The 20,183-nt window shown below is 34.8% G+C and overlaps 1 protein-coding gene across 1 annotated transcript; it reads right to left on the bottom strand.

The window, feature by feature from the left end:
- Window positions 1-2,005: 2,005 nt before the first annotated feature.
- Window positions 2,006-18,950, bottom strand: LOC142552817 (exocyst complex component SEC6). The gene is made up of 25 exons (XM_075662659.1): window positions 18,664-18,950; window positions 17,997-18,035; window positions 17,726-17,814; window positions 17,494-17,584; window positions 17,127-17,216; window positions 16,947-17,026; window positions 16,536-16,628; window positions 15,608-15,634; window positions 15,402-15,509; window positions 15,179-15,317; window positions 15,042-15,086; window positions 13,988-14,043; window positions 13,434-13,542; window positions 7,441-7,581; window positions 7,168-7,347; window positions 6,444-6,527; window positions 6,267-6,353; window positions 5,063-5,107; window positions 4,496-4,574; window positions 3,981-4,050; window positions 3,745-3,832; window positions 3,568-3,657; window positions 2,855-2,971; window positions 2,644-2,706; window positions 2,006-2,377 (listed from the first exon to the last, which is right to left on the bottom strand). The coding sequence occupies exons 1-25, from the start codon at window positions 18,793-18,795 to the stop codon at window positions 2,246-2,248; spliced, it is 2,274 nt and encodes a 757-aa protein (XP_075518774.1). The 5' UTR covers window positions 18,796-18,950; the 3' UTR covers window positions 2,006-2,245.
- Window positions 18,951-20,183: the final 1,233 nt, after the last annotated feature.

The following is a 20,183-nucleotide window of genomic DNA, read 5'->3' as shown; positions in this document are numbered from 1 at the left end:
TGTTTGGGAGTAACCCAATGGATATATAATAATATATTGGTAAATAATAATAATAACAACAAAGTGAAGTATAATAAATGAATTAGATGATATAATACTAGACAATTAATTAATTAGCGAAACAAACCGAAAAGTCGCATCGAAAAATACTATCGCACGTGCACATGGAAAAACGCCAACAAATTAATTAGTCCAACCAAGGTATTTAAGTTATTAATTGATGCTTAAAATACAAAAAATCATATAAATAACTTTTTTTAATAATAAATATCACATCCTTTTCGACTTTATCTTACAAGCATCATCATTATATATTGATAATAAAATTTAAAGTTGTGCTATAATATCTCCATATGTTATGTGGGCCTATGATATAGTGTTGTGAATTGTATTTGTATATAATAATTAGAATTTTGATATTAAATTGTGTTGGACAAAAATATAATAGTGTGTGATAGGAAAGTGACTGGTTATATCCAAAAATTGAGTCGTGGAAAGTGACGGGACAGTCCAAGCAAAACCCCGCCCCGTTACGAGGACCCACTTACGCCCACACTTGGTCAAACATCATATATCCCAGTCAATATTCCGTTTTCAAGACAATCACGAGTGTTACCTAAATCATATATACATACATATATATATATATATAATATATGATTTTAATACACGTACATTCATAATATACACTTACGTGAGTATTGATGAAATAACGTTTATATATTGGATGTGTAATTTATTCATGTTTCACCACATCTAATAGATAAATATCGATAATAACATAAACGTACAAGATGAATTGTGCAAAATATCAAAACTATATATGTGTATGAAAGGACATTTGGCCGAATATTTTTGAAGAACTGATATATAAACTTTTTAATTGAAAAATGGAAATGTAACCATATTTGTAAAATAATTTTATAAATATTTAATATTTGTATCACATTACATATATTACTTGATGTTTGCGATATAAGTAGTGATGCCTTATTATTTGATTTTTAGTGGGTTTTCCCAGAGGATACTATTTTGTTGATTCATTGTCTTTGATTGAATCTACCTCACAATTGTATGCCTTATAGTAAATTGTATGCTTTTCATTTGAATATAATTCCCCACATTAACACGTCCATTGATAACTTATGTTTCAACAAAAACAATTCCGAATAGGTTCGAAACAACTAAATCAAGCTGAAATTCGAGTAAAAATTCAATTAATTCATTTCCAAATGTTAGTTTTACTCAAGGAAAAACTAAAAGCACGAATTCTAATATAACTATGATTCATGAGGGTACGAATTGTTCCTCCTGTCATTTACTTTCCCCTTTTTATTTTGATTTGTATTAAAGCGATAAGCTAAAGCTGTACCAAAGGGATTAAAAAAAGGGAAGGCTAATTTGACTAAAAAGAATTCAAAACTTTGAAATTTAATTACAAATGACTACTTTGAAAATTCGATAATGATAACACCTTTGTTTTCTTTCAACCCAAAAATCATTAATCGTATCTATCATAAATGACTGGCGTGTATCAAAACGACTACAAAGAGTGGAACTTTATCTCTATATCTTTCTCGTTTCTCACTTTAGCCTCTAAATTCCATCCTAAAAAAGTATCCGCTGCAAATTATTTCATCTAGTATTCCTTTCAACCTTTTGTTGACCACAGTAGTTATATTGCCTAATTACAAGAGCAAATGTGAATATTTGACTTCAAAGAGGAGAAATCCATTTAGGAATAGTTTATGCAGTCATACCAAACTTTGAGGGGTGTTAATGGAACCCATCCTTACGTACACATGCCTATGTGAAATAATTAATATTAAAGCACTAATCGACTTTTTGAAATAAGATCCCAAATAATAGATAGATATAATTGGGATTATAAGACACATGCATGAAAAATGCCAGATGAAAAGATATTTCCTAAATCTGTTTCTTGGGAAATTAAGGTTTGATGTTAGATCTCACTAGGATTTAAAAGATCGACACATTATTCATCTAAATAGAATTGTCATATATATATATATATATATATATATTATTTTTAAATAATCCAAAGTTATAATAAAATATAGTAGACACACACTCCTAAAAGTAAAACAAGGCCCCTGTACCAAATTAATCTGCAACATCATGTAAATGCAGATCTGAAAAATATAGCACCCAATACAATAAATCAAATAAAACCTGGAAAACTAGCTATATCTGTACGGGGTAGCTCTCATGGCAAGCGTTCCCGCTAGGTTAGCTTTCGCCATAGAGAAGTTTTTGCAGCAGATAAGCACTTTACTCTGGGGAAAACAAAGCCGCCCTTTGGAGGATTCCCATCGACGAGAGAATTTATATAGATTTCTTTACACTCCTGAACAACCTGTTTATCAAAGAAAGGGGACATCAAGGGTTTGAAGAACTAGTATTTATTTACCCACGAAACCATGTTACATCAATTCCATCAAGTTCTTGGTGCACAATCAAAACAACAATCTCGGACTCAATTATACAGTTCATTTTACATGGTTTTTAAGCTTGTATAGGCGACAGCTACACCAAATATATCCAACTGTTACAGTTAACAGGATCAGAAAAGACAATTCAAGAAATTAACTCTGCAGAAAACATTGGTAGGTAATGTTTCACCTCTTTGGCATCTTTCCTAGGTATGCCTTCTCGTAAGCCCACAATTTTTTCTACCACTTCAGGCTGTATACATGAGAATGTAAGGTTAACAAATAGAGATATAAACAATCTTTCTTTTTTCCAAGCTATTCACAAACAGAGAAAAATGTTAAGAGGCCAAATTTCTACGGAGACTCGACTGATCAATAATTAAAGATGCATTAGTACTTACAGGGCAGTCAGGTTGATGTTCGAGAATATTTGTGTATACAAGGGTAAATGAATCTGGGCTTTCAGATGAAGCAAGTTCTCTCAAGTCACAAAGTACCCGCACTCTATTTTCAACTTTCTGCAATATATGATGATGTTGTGAGATGCATAGGAAACCAACAACAGACACATAAAATGAATAAACTCGATCCTCTTACTGTTGTTACAAGCTTCCCCTTACATTAGCATAAAGTCCAACATGAATATACAACCATTGAACCCCGGGTTCTAACTCGTCTATATGAAACATCATCAGTCTAGTGATCATTAATTTTCTTCCTTTAACTTTAATACATATACGGATAAGTAGATTCATGCACAAGTTATACACAATCACATGTCATCATCATCCCAGCCTCAATAGCAACAAATTGGGGTAAACTAAAGTGGAATTCAATGCCAACAATATTGAAGGTAAATTGCTATTTTGTTCCTTAATCATTTAACGTAAGAGAAGGAAAGAAAATTCATTCCGAAGCATATATCGTAACGTACCAACCTTGATCCCAAAGTAATTGGGGGTGAACTAAGGATAAAGGAGGAATCAAGCGCCAACGAAAGAGTAGTCATGCAAATGAGGTATATTGCTACATCGTTACTGATTCATTTGAGGGGCAGGGATACTAGGCGAGGAATTTAACAGTTCAAGTTCCATAAAAGTGCAAAAGAGCTTACTGAAACACTTATATACTCCCGGAAGAAGTCCATGAGAACCTCTTCATCTAGCTTCATCCTCTCTATTGTCTCTTCCTTGATATAATTTTTCTTCAAAAGAAACGACACTATCAAATGTCAATGATATGAGGTACATGCAACTAATGAGAAACAATTGTAAGTTTTTACGCTAAGCACCTGTACTAAAAGATAGTCAACATAGACAACAACAGTTTCTTCCAAGCAAGCCTCAACAAATCGCCTAAATGATCTTTCTTCAATGTACCTTCATAAATGGAGACTAAACATTTGAGAAAGACTAATTTGATCGCATAAAATTCGAAAAAACCCATGAGACTTTTACATGGAAGTGATGAAATCTAAATGTTCAGAACTACCAGCAAAATTTGTGCACATTGACTGGAACAACTTACATCTTGATGTCTGTAAAATAATCATCAAATGTTTCAACTAGGTATTCGGTGACTTGTCCTTCTGACCAATCTGGAACATGAAATAATGGCTTAGCTCTTCTTGAACATTAAAATCATAAAAAGATCGCACATTTGAAGCAATTAAAATATGATTCTTTTGGTTGTCTCTCTATAACTGTCTTAATTCAAACTTAAATCTTTCCAACATCGAAAAAGATCCAGAGCAGAGTATTTAATATAATTTAACTTATATGATTATATTAGAAATATATATTTTTTGTCTATAATTGTATTTGCAGATAAAGGGGGCCAATTTCCATGATACGTATAAATAACAAGAATGCAGTAATTGGACGGGATGTGTCCATTGCAATCCTTTCAATATCCAGATAATTCACCTATCTAGTGTAACATCACCAGATTGCTTTTTTTAGAAAGAGAACTAGCAGATTCTTGAATAATATAGAGAAACTACCCTTCCATAGCACTTCAACACTCAAAAAAAGTTGACTTACCTCTTTGATACAGCTTTACCAATAATTCTTGAACTCCAGGATCCTCAAAAATGACGCTAACAGTTAGAGCAACGGCTTCCTGAATTATTGGAAAAGCACACCATTATCAATCAATTCAGTTGATATGAAAATATTTTCTCCAAGAGCCCTAAACAAACATTGAAGGCAACTCCTTGATTTATAATATAATTTTCCAACTTTTGTAAAGTTATTCCACAGCCTAGTCCAGTGAAAGTGAGATTCTACGATTAGATCATGATCACAGAGTGCACTAGGAAATCTCTGGGGAAAGGTAGGAAATTTAAATTCTGGAACAATGCTTAAATGGGAAGTGCTGGCCTCGAGGAGTCCACAATGCTTCCCAGTAAAAGCAAAAGTACATACTTTTGAAAAAGCAGAAGAGGAACAAATTGTAGCCAATAAGAGCATATAGAAAGTCATATGAGCAATTACAGCATATGATGAAAATTTAATGTGTGTGTGTGTGTGTGTGTGTCTATATATATATATATAATTAATTTTTTGGAACGTGCATCATCAAAAGTTAAAAATGGGACTTCAATATACCTTTGCAACCTCCAGAAAGCCTTTGCAGGTGTCCTCAAAATTAACCTGTTGTCATAAAGAAACTCTTTCAAAAAGATGAACATTCTTCTATAAATATAGGATAAATTCAGGCATAAAGGTTATTAAATTAATGCCTCGTTCTCCTAAAAAGTGAATCAACCACAAACAAGCATTCTACTAAAAAGCGAGTTAGAAACAAGACCAATTCTTCTAAAAATGAGCAGCAATCATGACCAATTACATAAAGTATTGTGTGTTTTTCACCATATCTACAGGGAAAGATGAGGCGTTGGCAGTGAGCATTCTAAAATTCATTATCATAACAGGGTTGTCTCTTCTTACTTCTAATAATTAAATTATTATTATTATTTTATCTATAGTTAAAACGTGTATGGCATGCTCTGCCAACTTCTCTTTCCAACATGGGTGGATAGGCAAAGCTTTCTACAATCCTCCAGTTTACCCAAGGAATCAGGAATTAATCTTATTAAATCAAAATGTCCGCTGTTTTTTCACATGCACATAGCACCTTCATTTCTTATCATAAGGGTAGCTGTCAATTCAAATGCATAAATATTTTGCTTATGTATATCAAAGTATGTTTCTTCAAAGTGATAGACATTCAACTCTTTTAACCAAAATTACCTAATTCCATACACTTGGACAACTTCAAAACTCTTCCAGGGAGTAAAATAACACAAATACGTACATCATAATATGAAAATAAAAAAGGTAGAGGTTCAGCAGATCAGGTATACGGTTTCACCTGTGCAGTTGCAGGAACCCCTCTTCATTCAACTTTAAACTACTTCTACGGTACATTTTCAAGTGGATCACAGAGTTAATTTATCCAGTGAGCCTATTGCCCAAAACAGAAGGTATAAACTAGCACAAATTTAATGACATGACAGGTACAGCTTCAATATAATGCAACGAAAACCGAGCTACTAGCACAATGACAGAAGTCCTATTTCAACCAGAACATGGTACATTATCTTTTAATTTTGACTAAGAACTGGAATACAGCAATTGGTTAGTGAGATTTCACATAAGCAATTGGAAGCCTTGAAACATGAATTCAAAATAGGCTAGAAAACAAAAACTAGGCAATTAGACATCTCCTCCACACATTTGAAAGCAAGGTTCAAGCTCTTTGAACAGAAAAGAAGGCAGCAGAGAATTCTTTTTCAAGGTAATACATTACCTGCTCGGCATAATTCTGAGGGAGAGCTTCAAGTGTGCTAGAACTTAGCTCCATGGCAAGGTCATAGCAACGAAGATTGTTATTAATCTGTCATCATCAGAATCTATCAGCAAAAGACAATAATCCAACAATAATGAGTTCTGATCACATAACATCAAAGTTTCAGGAAATATATACCATTGCACACAAAGCTTCCAGACCAATTTCAGAAGCAGGTTCCTCCAATCTTTTTCTTTCAGCAGCTTGAAAATCAATCATCACCTAAAATAGAAAGAACTATGAATGATAATATGTTCCTTCATTTTTCCAACTTGATTACTCAAATGGATGCTCTACAATGCCTAATTTTTCCCTTCGAAGCATTATTGCTAATAGCTTAGGGTTCTATATAGCAGGCAATTAACTAAGTTTGAGGTTATCAGAAGAGGACTACAATTAAGAAAGCTGCTTAGCAAAAGACTTGTTTTAGTTTGTCTTAGTTAAATTTGAAGGTTTTAGACATCAACTTCAGAATACATGTGATGTATTTTAATAGAGTCCGTTATCAATAGTTTGGTTGTTCCACCATGTGGTTTAATAACATATATCAACCAATTAAGTATTTTTCACAAAACAAACATTGATATCTGCTAAAGTGTTACACCCTCCATAACAAAAATAATATATGTTAGGTTCAATCCCAAAGAAATCTAACATCAGTAAAAAAATATGAGCTTCAGATAAACATTTCAAGAAGGGAAACATGAAAGACAATCACAAACACAGGTGAATTTTTCTTCTGAGAAAATTAGAGGGCCGAAAGAATTATGACAATCTAATTAAAGTGACTGCACAAGCAGGTAAGATTAATAATTTCAAATTGATTAAAAATACAAGTGTAAATTATTCCAGCTGCAACTACCTGAATAATAGCCAATGAAATTCTGTACAACATGACATCGGTGCTATTTTCTCTTACAATTTGCACTTGCTCTCCAAGGATGCGAAACAAATCAACAGCTGCAGGTGTGTACAGCTTTCCATCATCTGTTTTCTTTGGTGGCTGAACTTTGTCTGCCTCAAGAATATTCAAATACCATTTCTACGCAACAGAAAGAGGACTTCAATTAACTAATTAAACAAATAATGGGACCCAGTATGAGATAAATATAAAACTTTAGCCTTATCTTGTTACCCTTGTCGTGGCTTGCATTCTTTCAACATAAGCATTCATAAGTGGGTCCATTGCACCACTTTCAGAACATACTTGAGCCAGCGACTCATCAACACCAAGACCGGTCAGATTCTCTTGATATTCAACGACCCAGCCGGTCACCTAATATTGAAATGATACTTACATTAACATAGAGTAAATAATTGCAATCAGCAAAGAGGATGCAGAAGAATAAAGTAAGAAGCTGCGGTAGATTAAACATGATAAACAAGAAGGAACAGTGAAATAACACAAGACCGCCTATCCATGAATAAATTCTACTTGTACAAAAGAATGGCTATCTAGCAACCTATTTTACAGATTTGGATCTCACGTCTAGATGAGAAGCAGTCCAGAATGAATCATGTGGTACATTAGAAACTGATTCATCACGTTTATTCCTTGTCTTCCAATGTAAATGGCATATGGGTGCATGCATACAACTTCTGTAGAAGAATAATATTTATTTATTATTTAGATTTGATTAGATTTAGGTTATTCTATTTCCTTAGTTTGTTATTATGTTTCCTTAGTTATTTAGATTTGATTAGATTTAGGTTATTATGTTTCCTTAGTTTGTTATTCTGTTTCCTTAGTTAATGGGATCACATCAACTATATATAGTTGGACTGTATATTGTTATTGGAAGATAATAAGAAAACAGTCTGTATTGCTTCATGGTATCAGAGCCGATCTCGGTACCCTAGCCGCCTCTTTTCTTTCTTATTCGTCCGGCGAAGCCGTCCATAGCCGCCTCTTTTAATTCTTATTAGTACGGCAGCCCTCATCCCTTCTTCGTCCTTAGTCGTTCAGCCATACGCATGACTACATACGGCACTAACTACGGCATGACATCAAATGCATCTTCCTCGGAAGTCACTTCCTCCGAAGTCAATTCCCCAATCTCCTCCATCCCTGACTTCTCCTCTAATATTGTTACAAACCACAAACTCCATGGCCAGAATTATCTTCAATGGTCACAATCTGTGTTCATGTATATTTGCGGTAGAGGGAAAGATGGACATCTCACGGGTGAAACTGCGGCTCCGCAGACTGCGGATCCCAAACACCGATCTTGGAAGATTGATGATCACCTTGTTATGTCTTGGCTAATAAATTCCATGACTACTGAAGTTGGGGACAGTTTCCTACTTCACAAAACAGCCAAGGACATATGGGAAGCGGCACTTGAAACATACTCAAGCACAGAAAATACCTCTGAACTACTTGAGGTTGAGACGAGACTGTATGATCTTAAACAAGGGGATATGAGCGTACTATAACACTCTCACACGCTACTGGCTGCAACTAGACCTATACGAAGTATATTCTTGGAAGTGTGTTGATGATTCTGCACTGTATAAGAAGATTGTTGAGCAGAAAAGGACAGTTCGATTTCTCCTTGGCCTAAATAGAGACCTAGATGAAGTCAGGGGGAGAGTCATGGGAATCAAGCCATTTCCTAACCTTAGAGAGGCCTTTGCAGAAGTTAGGAGAGAGGAAAGTAGGAAAAGGTTGATGTTAACAGAAAGTAAATCCGGAGTGGAAAGCTCGGCTTTATTCACCCACAATTCCTCTCAACCCAATAGGTCTGGCAAGGGACGGCCCTAGTGTGACCATTTCAAGAAACTGGGTCATGTCAAGGCTACTTGCTGGAAATTACACGGCAAACCAGTAGATTGGAAGCCATCCAACACTCGGGTTGAGAGAGAAACCCGTGCAAATAATGCCACCACCACATAGATTAGTATCGAGGGTAGTCCTTTCACTAGAGAGCAAATAGAGGCACTGCAGAAAATGCTAAATCAAACATTGAGCCCCGAACAACCATCCCAAGCACCTACCGAGTCACACACGGTGCTTCTTGCACACCAAGGTATCATGTCCTACGCTCATATTGTCAAAAATAAATCCTTGCAGCCATGGATAATCGACTCAGGGGCCTCAGATCACATGACTGGAGACTCCAGCCTCCTAAAAAATTATCAGTCGTGCACGAATAATTCTGGAGTCCGAATAGCTGATGGCTCTGTATCACCTGTGGTAGGAATAGGATCAATTCAATTGACAAAGGACCTTCAACTTTCTTATGTTCTTTATGTTCCAAAATTGAATTGTAATTTGATTTCTATCAGCCGACTTACGCGGGATCTTAACTGTGTGATTAAGTTCTATTCCAATCTTTGTGATTTTCAGGCAGTGGATTTGGGGAAGGTGATTGGCAGTGCTGAGATGCATGATGGCCTGTATTTGCTCAAAGGAAATAATCTCCTCAGCAGACGAGTTCACTCACCGGGCCTTGGTCCTACATCAAATTCAGTCAAGTGTTTCCCAAATTCTGTGTCTTTTTCTAATTTAGCGTCTGTTGAAAGCCAAGTTATGTTATGGCATCTTCGCCTTGGTCATCCTAACTTTGATTATATAGGAAAGTTGTTTCTCCATCTATTCATTAATAAAAGTTCAAGCATTTACCAATGTGAATTTTGTCAACTTGCTAAACATACAAGAAGTATCTATCCAAGCTTACAATACAAACCTTCATCTCCATTCTCTATAATTCATAGTGATATCTGGGGACCCGCACACGTCAAGAATATTAATGGGGCTAGGTGGTTTGTTACATTCATAGATGATCACACAAGAATTACTTGGACCTTTCTCATGAAGGAAAAATCAGAAACATCCATGATCTTCCAAACCTTTCACTCCATGATATCCACCCAATTCCAGAGCAAGATCAAAGTTCTTCAGACTGATAATGCTAAGGATTACTTCAACTCTGTCCTTGGATCTTATTTTTCCAAACACGGTATCATTCACATAAGTTCTTGTGTGGATACCCCACAACAAAATGGAGTGGCGGAAAGGAAAAATAGACACTTACTCGAAGTTGCCCGTGCTATCATGTTCACCAACAATGTCCCTAAGTATTTATGGGAAGAGGCCATTCTTACTGCAACTTACCTCATCAATAGGATGCCAAGCCGAGTCTTAAAATTTCAAACCCCCCGTAAGACACTTCTCAATGCATATCCTCACATTCAGTCCTTTTCTTCAGATCTACCACTCAAAATCTTTGGATGTTCTTCCTTTGTTCACATTCAACAACATCATCGCACTAAACTCGATCCAAGATCTCTAAAGTGTATATTTATTGGATACTCCTCCAACCAAAAAGGTTACAAGTGTTACTCTCCAATCACTCGAAGAGTATACAACACCATGAATGTAACATTCTTTGAACATCAGCCCTACTTCTCCAAATCCGACTTTCAGGGGGAAACCCAGACTTCGGATCCTTTCCTAGATATCAATGATTTACCAGCCCAACAAATACCCGCTCCTGTGTATCTTTTCGAGCCTGAAATAGTTCCACCACCAGCCCAACAAATGTCCACTTCTGTGTCCATACCTAGGCTTGAAATAGTTCCAACATTAGCTACTCCTACTACTGAAACTGCTCCACTTGATCTAAAACAACCACAAGTCGACACTCAAAACTCCGAACTACGTGTCTATAGAAGGAGAAAACCCATCGAGCATATACAGGACATCATTCCAACTCAGAATTCTCAATCATCAGCACCAGACTCTCCGGCCCATGATGATTATATGATTGATGATTTGGATCAGCCAATCGCCCACCGGAAAAGTGTTAGAGGGTGCACTAATCATCCTATTGAGAAGCATGTTGCCTATGGGAAGTTGCTGCCTACTTACAGAACATTTATTTCAACTCTTGACAGCATACAAGTGCCTAATTCTGTACAGAAAGCTCTAAGGATTCCAGCATGGAAGAAGGCAGTTGAAGAGGAGTTTAAGGCTTTAGAAATGAACAAGACATGGACTCTTGTAGAGCTGCCACATGGCAAAAACCCAGTTGGTTGTAAGTGGGTATTCACAGTAAAATACAAAGCAGATGGCAGTGTTGAAAGATTCAAGGCTAGACTTGTGGCCAAAGGTTTCACGCAGTCATATGGGATTGACTACCAGGAGACATTTGCTCCAGTTGCCAAACTCAACACAGTTCGAGTTTTACTCTCTCTTGCAGTGAATCTAGATTGGCCTCTTCACCAACTTGATGTAAAAAATGCCTTTCTGAATGGGGATTTAGAAGAAGAAGTTTATATGACTATCCCTCCAGGAATGGAAACCAAGCCAAACAGCAGGTTAGTATGTAAACTTAAAAAGTCCTTGTATGGCCTGAAGCAGTCACCACGAGCTTGGTTTGATAGGTTTGCTAAGGTTGTAATCGCTAATGAGTATCACCAGTGTCAGGCAGATCATACATTGTTCGTAAAAAGCAAACCAGGAGGGAAAATTGCTATTCTCATAGTATATGTTGATGATATCATACTGACAGGAGATGATTCAGAGGAAATTATCAGTCTCAAAAATATGTTGGCTGCGGAGTTTGATATCAAGGACCTTGGGAACATGAAGTATTTTCTAGGAATGGAAGTGGCTCGTTCCAAAGAAGGAATTATCATATCCCAGAGAAAATATATACTAGATTTGTTAAGTGAAACAGGTTTACTTGGATGCAAACCTGTTGACACGCCTATGGATCCTAATAAGAAGATGATCAGGAGTGAGGACAGCAGCCTTGTGGATAAAAGAAGGTATCAGAGACTAGTTGGTAAGCTCATCTATCTATCTCATACTAGACCCGACATTGCATACTCTGTCAGTGTAGTAAGTCAACACATGAATGATCCAAATGAGGATCATATGGAAGCAGTGATTCGAATTTTGAAATACCTGAAGATGACTCCAGGACACGGTCTTCTATTTAGAAAGTATAAAAATCGGGATATAGAAATCTACACCGATGCTAGTTGGGCAGGAGAACTAACAGATAGAAGATCAATCACTGGTTATTGTTCATATGTTTGGGGTAACCTTGTGACGTGGAGAAGCAAAAAACAAGCTATTATTTCTTGCAGTAGTGCTGAATCAGAGTACCGTGCCTTGGCATTAGGAATTTGTGAAGGAATGTGGCTTCAAAGGCTGTTAAAAGAGCTCAAGGTTCAGACACAAGACAAAGCAAAGATGTTTTGTGACAGTCAAACTGCCATCAGTATAGCCAAGAATCCTGTCCATCTTGACAGAACTAAACATATTGAGATCGATAGACATTTCATATCAGAGAAGGTGAACAATGGAATTGTTCAACTCAGTTATGTTCCAACACGACAGCAGATTGCTGATATTCTCACCAAAGCACTTCCAAGAGCTGCTTTCAATGAATTAAACTCCAAGCTTGGTTTGCATAATATATAGAACCCAGCTTGAGGGGGAGTGTAGAAGAATAATATTTATTTATTATTTAGATTTGATTAGATTTAGGTTATTCTATTTCCTTAGTTTGTTATTCCGTTTCCTTAGTTATTTAGATTTGATTAGATTTAGGTTATTATGTTTCCTTAGTTTGTTATTCTGTTTCCTTAGTTGATGGGATCACATCAACTATATATAGTTGGACTGTATATTGTTATTGGAAGATAATAAGAAAACAGTCTGTATTGCAACATCATTCCAAGGTTTTTTTTTTCAAACAAGATTTAGTCTGAAATATCTTTTTGAATAGTCTGCGGACCATGAATGCAATGTTGCTTTATTTCCGGATTCTTAATAATGGATAAATATAGTTTACTTGAGAATTTCCTAGTTTAATTTACAAATTTGGGCATCTAACATTAGACATAATTTATTAGAGATTGAGTCGTACTAGATAGCTATCCAAAGATCTATTACAAACACAAATATGTGAGAACAAGATGAATATTAATTGTTACAAAAAAGAAAACAAATATCTTATGGCCACACTCTAGCACGATTAATTACAAAATACCCAAAATGCAAGTCTACCACGATAAATCGCCAGTTATCAATTTAAAGCGGCAAGTTTAAGGATTAAGAAATTTGTGCTATGGATGTAGTTTCAATCATAGCTGCAATTCGTATGTAAATACCTTTAAAATCTCTATGTTAGTGAGCTCATTAGCTTTGTCGCTGAGCAGTCTAAGCCATTGAATAAACCTCTCAGTATAAAGATTCACCATGAGCTGGAATATTTCATATCTGAAACAAATTATAAATTCAAAAAATAAAGTGAAGTAATCACAAGTTAAAAAAAAAACAGAGTCTATAAAAGAATTACACACACCAGCTGCAGAGCCTTTTAATTAAAAAACCAAAAACACAACAGAAATCTTACATAATTCAAAAAAATCTATATACACACAAAGAAAACTGTTAATCAAAAGAACATATTTTGGATAGTATGGAACTACGGAATTCCAGTCCTAATAGAGAACATACTCGCAATCTAATTCTGTACCAAGAAGAACAATAGGGTATTAATTAATCCTTTTTAAAAAAGGTGTAAGTGGATTACCAAGAAAATATGCTTGACAGAAGGTGGTAAGACAGCATGACTCATGGGCATAAACATAATTGTTGCTGCTGTTCTTTACTTGCAAATATTTTTGATAAATGACTATTTGCCATGTTTCATATTGCATACCTTGGAGGAAAGCAAGGAGCCACATGATCGTATATATCACCAAGTTCCTCACCAATCTGATACCATGCAAAAAATTGCATACATTTATTACATTTTCTGAACGATAAGAGGCTTGCAGAATGAGATGAAGCAATTTAAAAGATGCTAAACTAAGAAAGCTTAATCAATAAAAGGGTACAGCCCATCATATTAGCCATGTATTCTACTGATCCTGGAAAACAAAACCAATAAATAGTTTGGGATTGAGCAACAATCTGATACCATGCAAAAAATTGAATACATTTATTACAATTCTTGCTGCTCTTCAACAATATTAAAACATGTTACGTAGTTTGTCTCTTGTGTGAGGGGTTGGGGACAAAGATAAAAGGTGTTTGGTAAGACTTATTTAAAACAACTTATAAGTTTATGTCTTATAAGTTGTTTTATGAGTTTATAAGCTGTATGATATTATTTTGAAAATAAGTATTTAATGTGTTTGGATAAACTTATTTTAAACAATTTAAAAATATTGATGTATTAGGTATCGTAAGATCTTTTTATTGTCAAAATTATAAAAATGTTATAATATTATGAAGATAATGTAAGTAGTTATATATATGTGTGTGAAAATAGTTTTAGAATTTTATCATAAATGTTAAGCCTATATTAAAAAAACAATTTTATATCTATAACTTAGAAAAATGGATATTTGTGAGAAAAATGAAAAAAATAAATATTTGATAGTATCTTTAATTTTATTCAAGTAAATTTGATTTAAAAATTTGTTAGGTTAAATATTTCAAATTTTGTGGAGAACACTGTAGAGATTTAAGAAAATACGCAAAGATATTTTGGAGAAATAAAATGTTAAAATAAGATCTTATAAAAAAGTTGAGTAATTTAACTTTTTTAAAAACAACTTATAAGCTGTCAAACTTATTTTAACACGTTATAAGTTGTTTGCAAAAAATGTTGCCGAACAAATTTTAAGAGTTTATAAGCTCTGTCAAACACATTCTTACTTTAATTAAGTAGCATACGCACAAGTTCTAATGATATAACAAATTCATACCATTCGAGCCTCCTCTAAAGCTCCTTTTAGGTCTTCAAATACAAGCTGGAAAACATATCATGATCAGTATATGCAGGAAATCAACGCAAAGAATCACAACTTCATTCTAGTAGCATGGAACCTAAGAAGAGGTGAACCTCTGTAAGCAATTGGTTGAACCGTGCTTCAACTGACTTCCTAATTTCCTCGTAGCATTTATCCTTGTATCCTTTCCCCGGAACCTTTAGCTTCTGTTGCGTTAGATTTCTAGAAGAGGCAATTGTGTTTGTAGATTTTCTACAAGAAAGTTTAACCACGTTGTAAATTTATGCAAATTTGATTCAACTCTTTTTCTTTTAAAATCATGGTAGAAGTAAATACTTGGAACTTCGATGAGGATTAGCTATAGATGCCATTGCACCACCTCCTTCTGCCTCAGCAGCTTCTTCAGCGAGTTGTTGATCCAAGATTTCTTGCATCTCAACAACCCTTTTCATTTCAAGGGTTGAATTAAATTAGATGCATTGCAGACTACACAGGAACTGAACTGGTCACATAGTAAGAGTGACAATTCAAATTTCACCTACCTCAAAGCTCGAACAAGGGTTTGTGGGCTGCAAAATAAATAATTGTGATAATTAGCAAAATATGTATGAGAATACATGCAAAAGGACGTATACTAGGATAAGCATTGAATTGGACAGAGTGGTATAGAGCCTATCTAATAAGTCAAAAATGAGTTCAACCATGTCATCATCTGCTAAAAAGGAAAATACAACGAATCTCCAACGGATTAATTCAGTAGAGTTATTAGTGATAGTGTGACACTAGATAGAACATCAGTGGTTGAGGAGTTTTACGAAATAAATAAAATTAAATAGTTTCCTTTTCGTTTGTTTCGAGAAATCAATCAATCAATTCCAATTCGTTTTTTTTTCTCTTGATTCTTTTCCGATTGAGATGTATAGATGGCTGGCAGAGGCTTTAGTAATACCACGAGTGTCCAACAAATTAAATCTTTTAAATTAAATAATTTCTCAATATGTAAATAAAAAGCTCTGAAATTCTCTCTCTAGGTTTCCGCTTCATTTTCTCACATAAAAAATTACAAGCCATCCTTTCCTCATAAAGTTGCAGCATAATAATAGAAAACATGTGTTTACCTGTGATTATTAAACAAAAAAATTAGTTCAGTAAAAAGATAACCGATTCATGTTGCCGTTTGATAAAAGGATTGACATCATTTGAACATGTTCTTTCACTTTTTTTTATTTGTCTTATTGTACAGCTTGTCTAGTAACATTTATACACCAGTATTGCTACATACCATTAGTTGACCAATATAACTTGCATTACACAAAAAAATGAGCTTAAATGTAAACACCAAACTATCAGAATCTTGAATTTTCAGGAGGAGGAAAGATTGAATTGTGGGCTTACAAGAAGGCATACAAGAAAATTTGTTCAAACAAATAAAAAGAATGGCATGGAAACTTGGCGGAAAAAACATCTTACCCATCTTTAGCAAGTTTGAAGAAGTTGAAAATATGACCCCATAATGTCTTCTCAAATGTTTCCCATGTGCGATCCACATCTTCAAAATATTCTCTGAGAAAGATTATGCTTAGTCCATCATCAGAAACAAAAAAGGGCCAAATACACTATGGATTTGTCAGTAATGAAGTGAAAACAGAAAATTTCGACAAAAGATAAAGCGCTAAAGACTTGATGGTAGAGAAATAATATGGCCACTAAGCAATCCAATAAATATAATGTTGATCTGGTCTTAGCATTCAAATGATTCTAAAAGGATAGTTTGAAATGGTTAATGAGACAAAAAATACTCAACATTCTGAGAAAGTAGTTATTGAGACATATTTTATTTCCCAAAATATACAGCAATGGCATGAAGGTATAGTTTCTGACCTTAACCTACCAACCTCTTCTTTATGAGATCCCGCAGCCGCTAAAGCAAACCTTCGTTTTCCATCCAGAGCTGTTAATCTCTAAATAGATTTGAAGATTGTAAATATACTATCTAGAAATTTCTGAAACGAGTCATTAGATAGGTCAATAACACTGATAAATTCCAACAAGAATTTCAACCTCATATGTGTTAATAAGTTCCTTGTCATCACTCAAAGAATCACGTGCTTCAGAAGCCTCAACGGATATTGACATCATACCTTCCACATCCTGTAAATGAACAACTAATTCATTTTAGTACAAAGAGAATTTAAACAAAAGAAAACCAAAAACTCACAATCTAACAAGAAAAACGAAAAGCACACAATCTAAAAGCATTCAAATTGTAATTATAGCCCAACAGTGCAAGTATTTGCACTGGAGCAGAGCGCAACATTGCAAGCAGTTTGAAATAACCTTTCGCACGTCTGAGAGATTTAAAATCATTAACACAAGGTGTCCAGGTAACAGAAGAAGCAAAGTTAAAGAATTTACGCTCATGACTCACCTTTAGTGTTGTGTTGAGGTTATTTCTTGCATTACTAAGGAGCTTTATTTTATCATGATTTTCAATCAATGTCTGGCATTCTTGACACAACCTATGAGAAAAGACTTGCATAAGCATGAAATGACAACAAAATTGTCATATAAGAAAGATTGAATTTCCTCGCATTCCTTTCTGCTGGCGAGGATTCTCTCCAGGCCACCGTAAATCATTAATCATGAATGTTTTATCATACTTTTCGATACCAACAAAGTTTTCTCTGAGCTGGTTTATTGTCTTCTGCGATAAGGAAAGAGATTCTAGACCAGCTTGTGCTTGCTCCACCTGAATTCCAAGATTCAATGCAGAAAAGTTTAAATAATGAACATATTAAAAAAAATTGAATAATGAAGAGACTCTCAGTAAAAACAACTTATCATCCTCCACAAGACATGGCGAAATAAAATATAACCTTCTCTTAATTACATATGGCATACAAAGTTTGAGAGGTCGGGATTCAGATATACCTGTTCAGCAACCATAGTACTGAGTTGTGCATCATTTGCCTGATAACAAACACAATGAAAAGGTTAATAACAGTAGAATTATGGCCACAAGCGTTCAACCAGTAAGCCCAATATAATCAAAACAAAAATGCAATGGTGCAAAATTCAAGAATAAAAGATAAAAAAACACAGCTCAAATTCTATAGGGCAACAGAAAAAAGAGTAGATAAACCTACGGAACAACCAATTTAGACAGTGTTACTTGAGACAACTTGAGTATTCATTACCCATGGGGCACAGCTGCAGTGTTTGTTGAACTCGACTGCAGCCGAAATTTAAAAGGCAAAAAGAAAAAAGTCCCCACACACACACTAAAGAGGTTCATATCAGTCTAATAAGAAACCAAGTACATAGTACTCTATTTACAAATGAAAATCTTAATAATCTTTAAATTCGCAGCAAACACAGTTCCATTAAGTTTTAATTTTTAGACAATTGTGAAATTATGTATTCAAACAGATATCATTAAACAAACGAATAGTTCATTAATCAAATAATAAAGAGTCACGTTGGCTCGTAACCAGCATCACCTCGAAATTCAATCTCAGAAAACTACAAGTAATGCTACAAGGCGAAAGAGGAAAGCGAATTTCAATTAAGAACAAAATGCTTCAAAGGGAAAGATAACCTGTTGACGAGCAATATAATCAGCTTTAATGGAAGCAATAGAGTTCAAGAGCTCCGGCAGCGGTAGAAGCTTGGCCACCTCTCTCACTGCCGCTTCCTTCGCCTCGACCCCCAGATCATCCGCCATCATCATATCTCCTCTCTACAGTGCTCCGCCTCGATTTCTTCGATTCATTAGAATAAATTTAATCACGAGATCGGAACATGAATTTAGCGTATTCCAAATGATTCATTCTGCAGAAAGGAAACGGTCTTAGCTTGTCGATCAAGATCCGATTAGAGTCCGGATTTTTTTTAAAACTGTCTCGTCTCGGATTTCTGTCGTATTAAGTTTGGGCCTCATTTTAGGCCCACTGGGTACTTGGTTATAATTTATTTCGGGCTTCTTAATTTAGAAACTTGAACTTAACATTCCGCAGATGCATGCAATCGACTTTAATTGTTGCCTCTCTAATTTTATTTTATTTGTAGGAAAAAATTTGTGTGAGATCACGGGTTGTAGTTTGTGAGAAGGATCTCTTATTTAGGTCATTCATGAAAAAATATTATTTTTTATGCTAAGAGTATTATTTTTTTTTATTGTGAATATCGGTAGGATTGACTAAAAATTCGTGAGACCGTCTCACAAGAGACCTACTCTTGTTTTTATAATAAGTTTTGAAAATCCATTTACAAATATGACACATTCCCGTCATTACTCTTTTATACAGTGTACTAAATTTCATCAATTGAAATATTCATATGATATATATATCATGACAGAGAGTGATATGTCAAAACATTAATCAAATAACTGTCATCACAAGTATTTCGATTAGGCCAACTTTCGCCATAAAGAAGCTTTTGCAGCCAGTAAGCACTTTACTTTAGGGAAAACAAAGCCACCGACAATGCACACAATGAATTTCGCTTCAACTTCACTAGGTTAGGGAAAAAAATTAATAGACGTTGCTTTACCTCTTTGGCATCTTTCCTAGGTATGCCTTCTTGTAAGCCCACAATTTTTTCCACCACTTCAGGATGTATGCATGAAAGAGTGAGGTTAACAGAAGAGTCAATAAACAGTCTTCCTACTTTCCAATCATTTCACAAAATTTAAATCAGGACAAACTCTCGACAAATCGATAATTATAATGCATTGACACTTACATGACAGTTTGGTTGATGCTCGAATATATTTGTGTACGCAAATATGAATCTGGGCTTTCTGATGAAGCAAGTTCTCTTAAAGCCACAAAGTATCCACACTATATTTTCAACTTTATGCAGTAATGATAAAGATATGAGATATACAGAAATCCAACCACAGGACATGACATACAATCGATGGATTTGACCTTATGGATGCTACAGGATATTTATTACATTAAAATAAAGTAAAATATATCCAACCACAGTAAATATGGAACATCATAGTTATTTGATCATAAATATTCGTTCTTCGGCTTTATGTGCATACGAGGACAAACAAATTCATGCACAAGCATAAATCTGCATCGTGGACGTACAAGCCTTGATCCC

Source organism: Primulina tabacum, chromosome 8 (assembly GCF_025594145.1).
Source record: "Primulina tabacum isolate GXHZ01 chromosome 8, ASM2559414v2, whole genome shotgun sequence".
Taxonomy (NCBI): domain Eukaryota; kingdom Viridiplantae; phylum Streptophyta; class Magnoliopsida; order Lamiales; family Gesneriaceae; genus Primulina; species Primulina tabacum.
This window is presented reverse-complemented; position numbering and strand designations above follow the sequence as displayed.

Coding starts and splice junctions, on each gene's coding strand:
- LOC142552817 (XM_075662659.1), bottom strand. CDS start 18,795: ATGATGATGGCGGATGATCTGGGGGTCGAGGCGAAGGAAGCGGCAGTG. Junction 17,585..17,725: donor AACTTTGTTGGTATCGAAAA/GTATGATAAAAC, acceptor CTTTTCTCATAG/GTTGTGTCAAGAATGCCAGA. Junction 6,528..7,167: donor TTTCATTGGCTATTATTCAG/GTAGTTGCAGCT, acceptor TTTCTATTTTAG/GTGATGATTGATTTTCAAGC.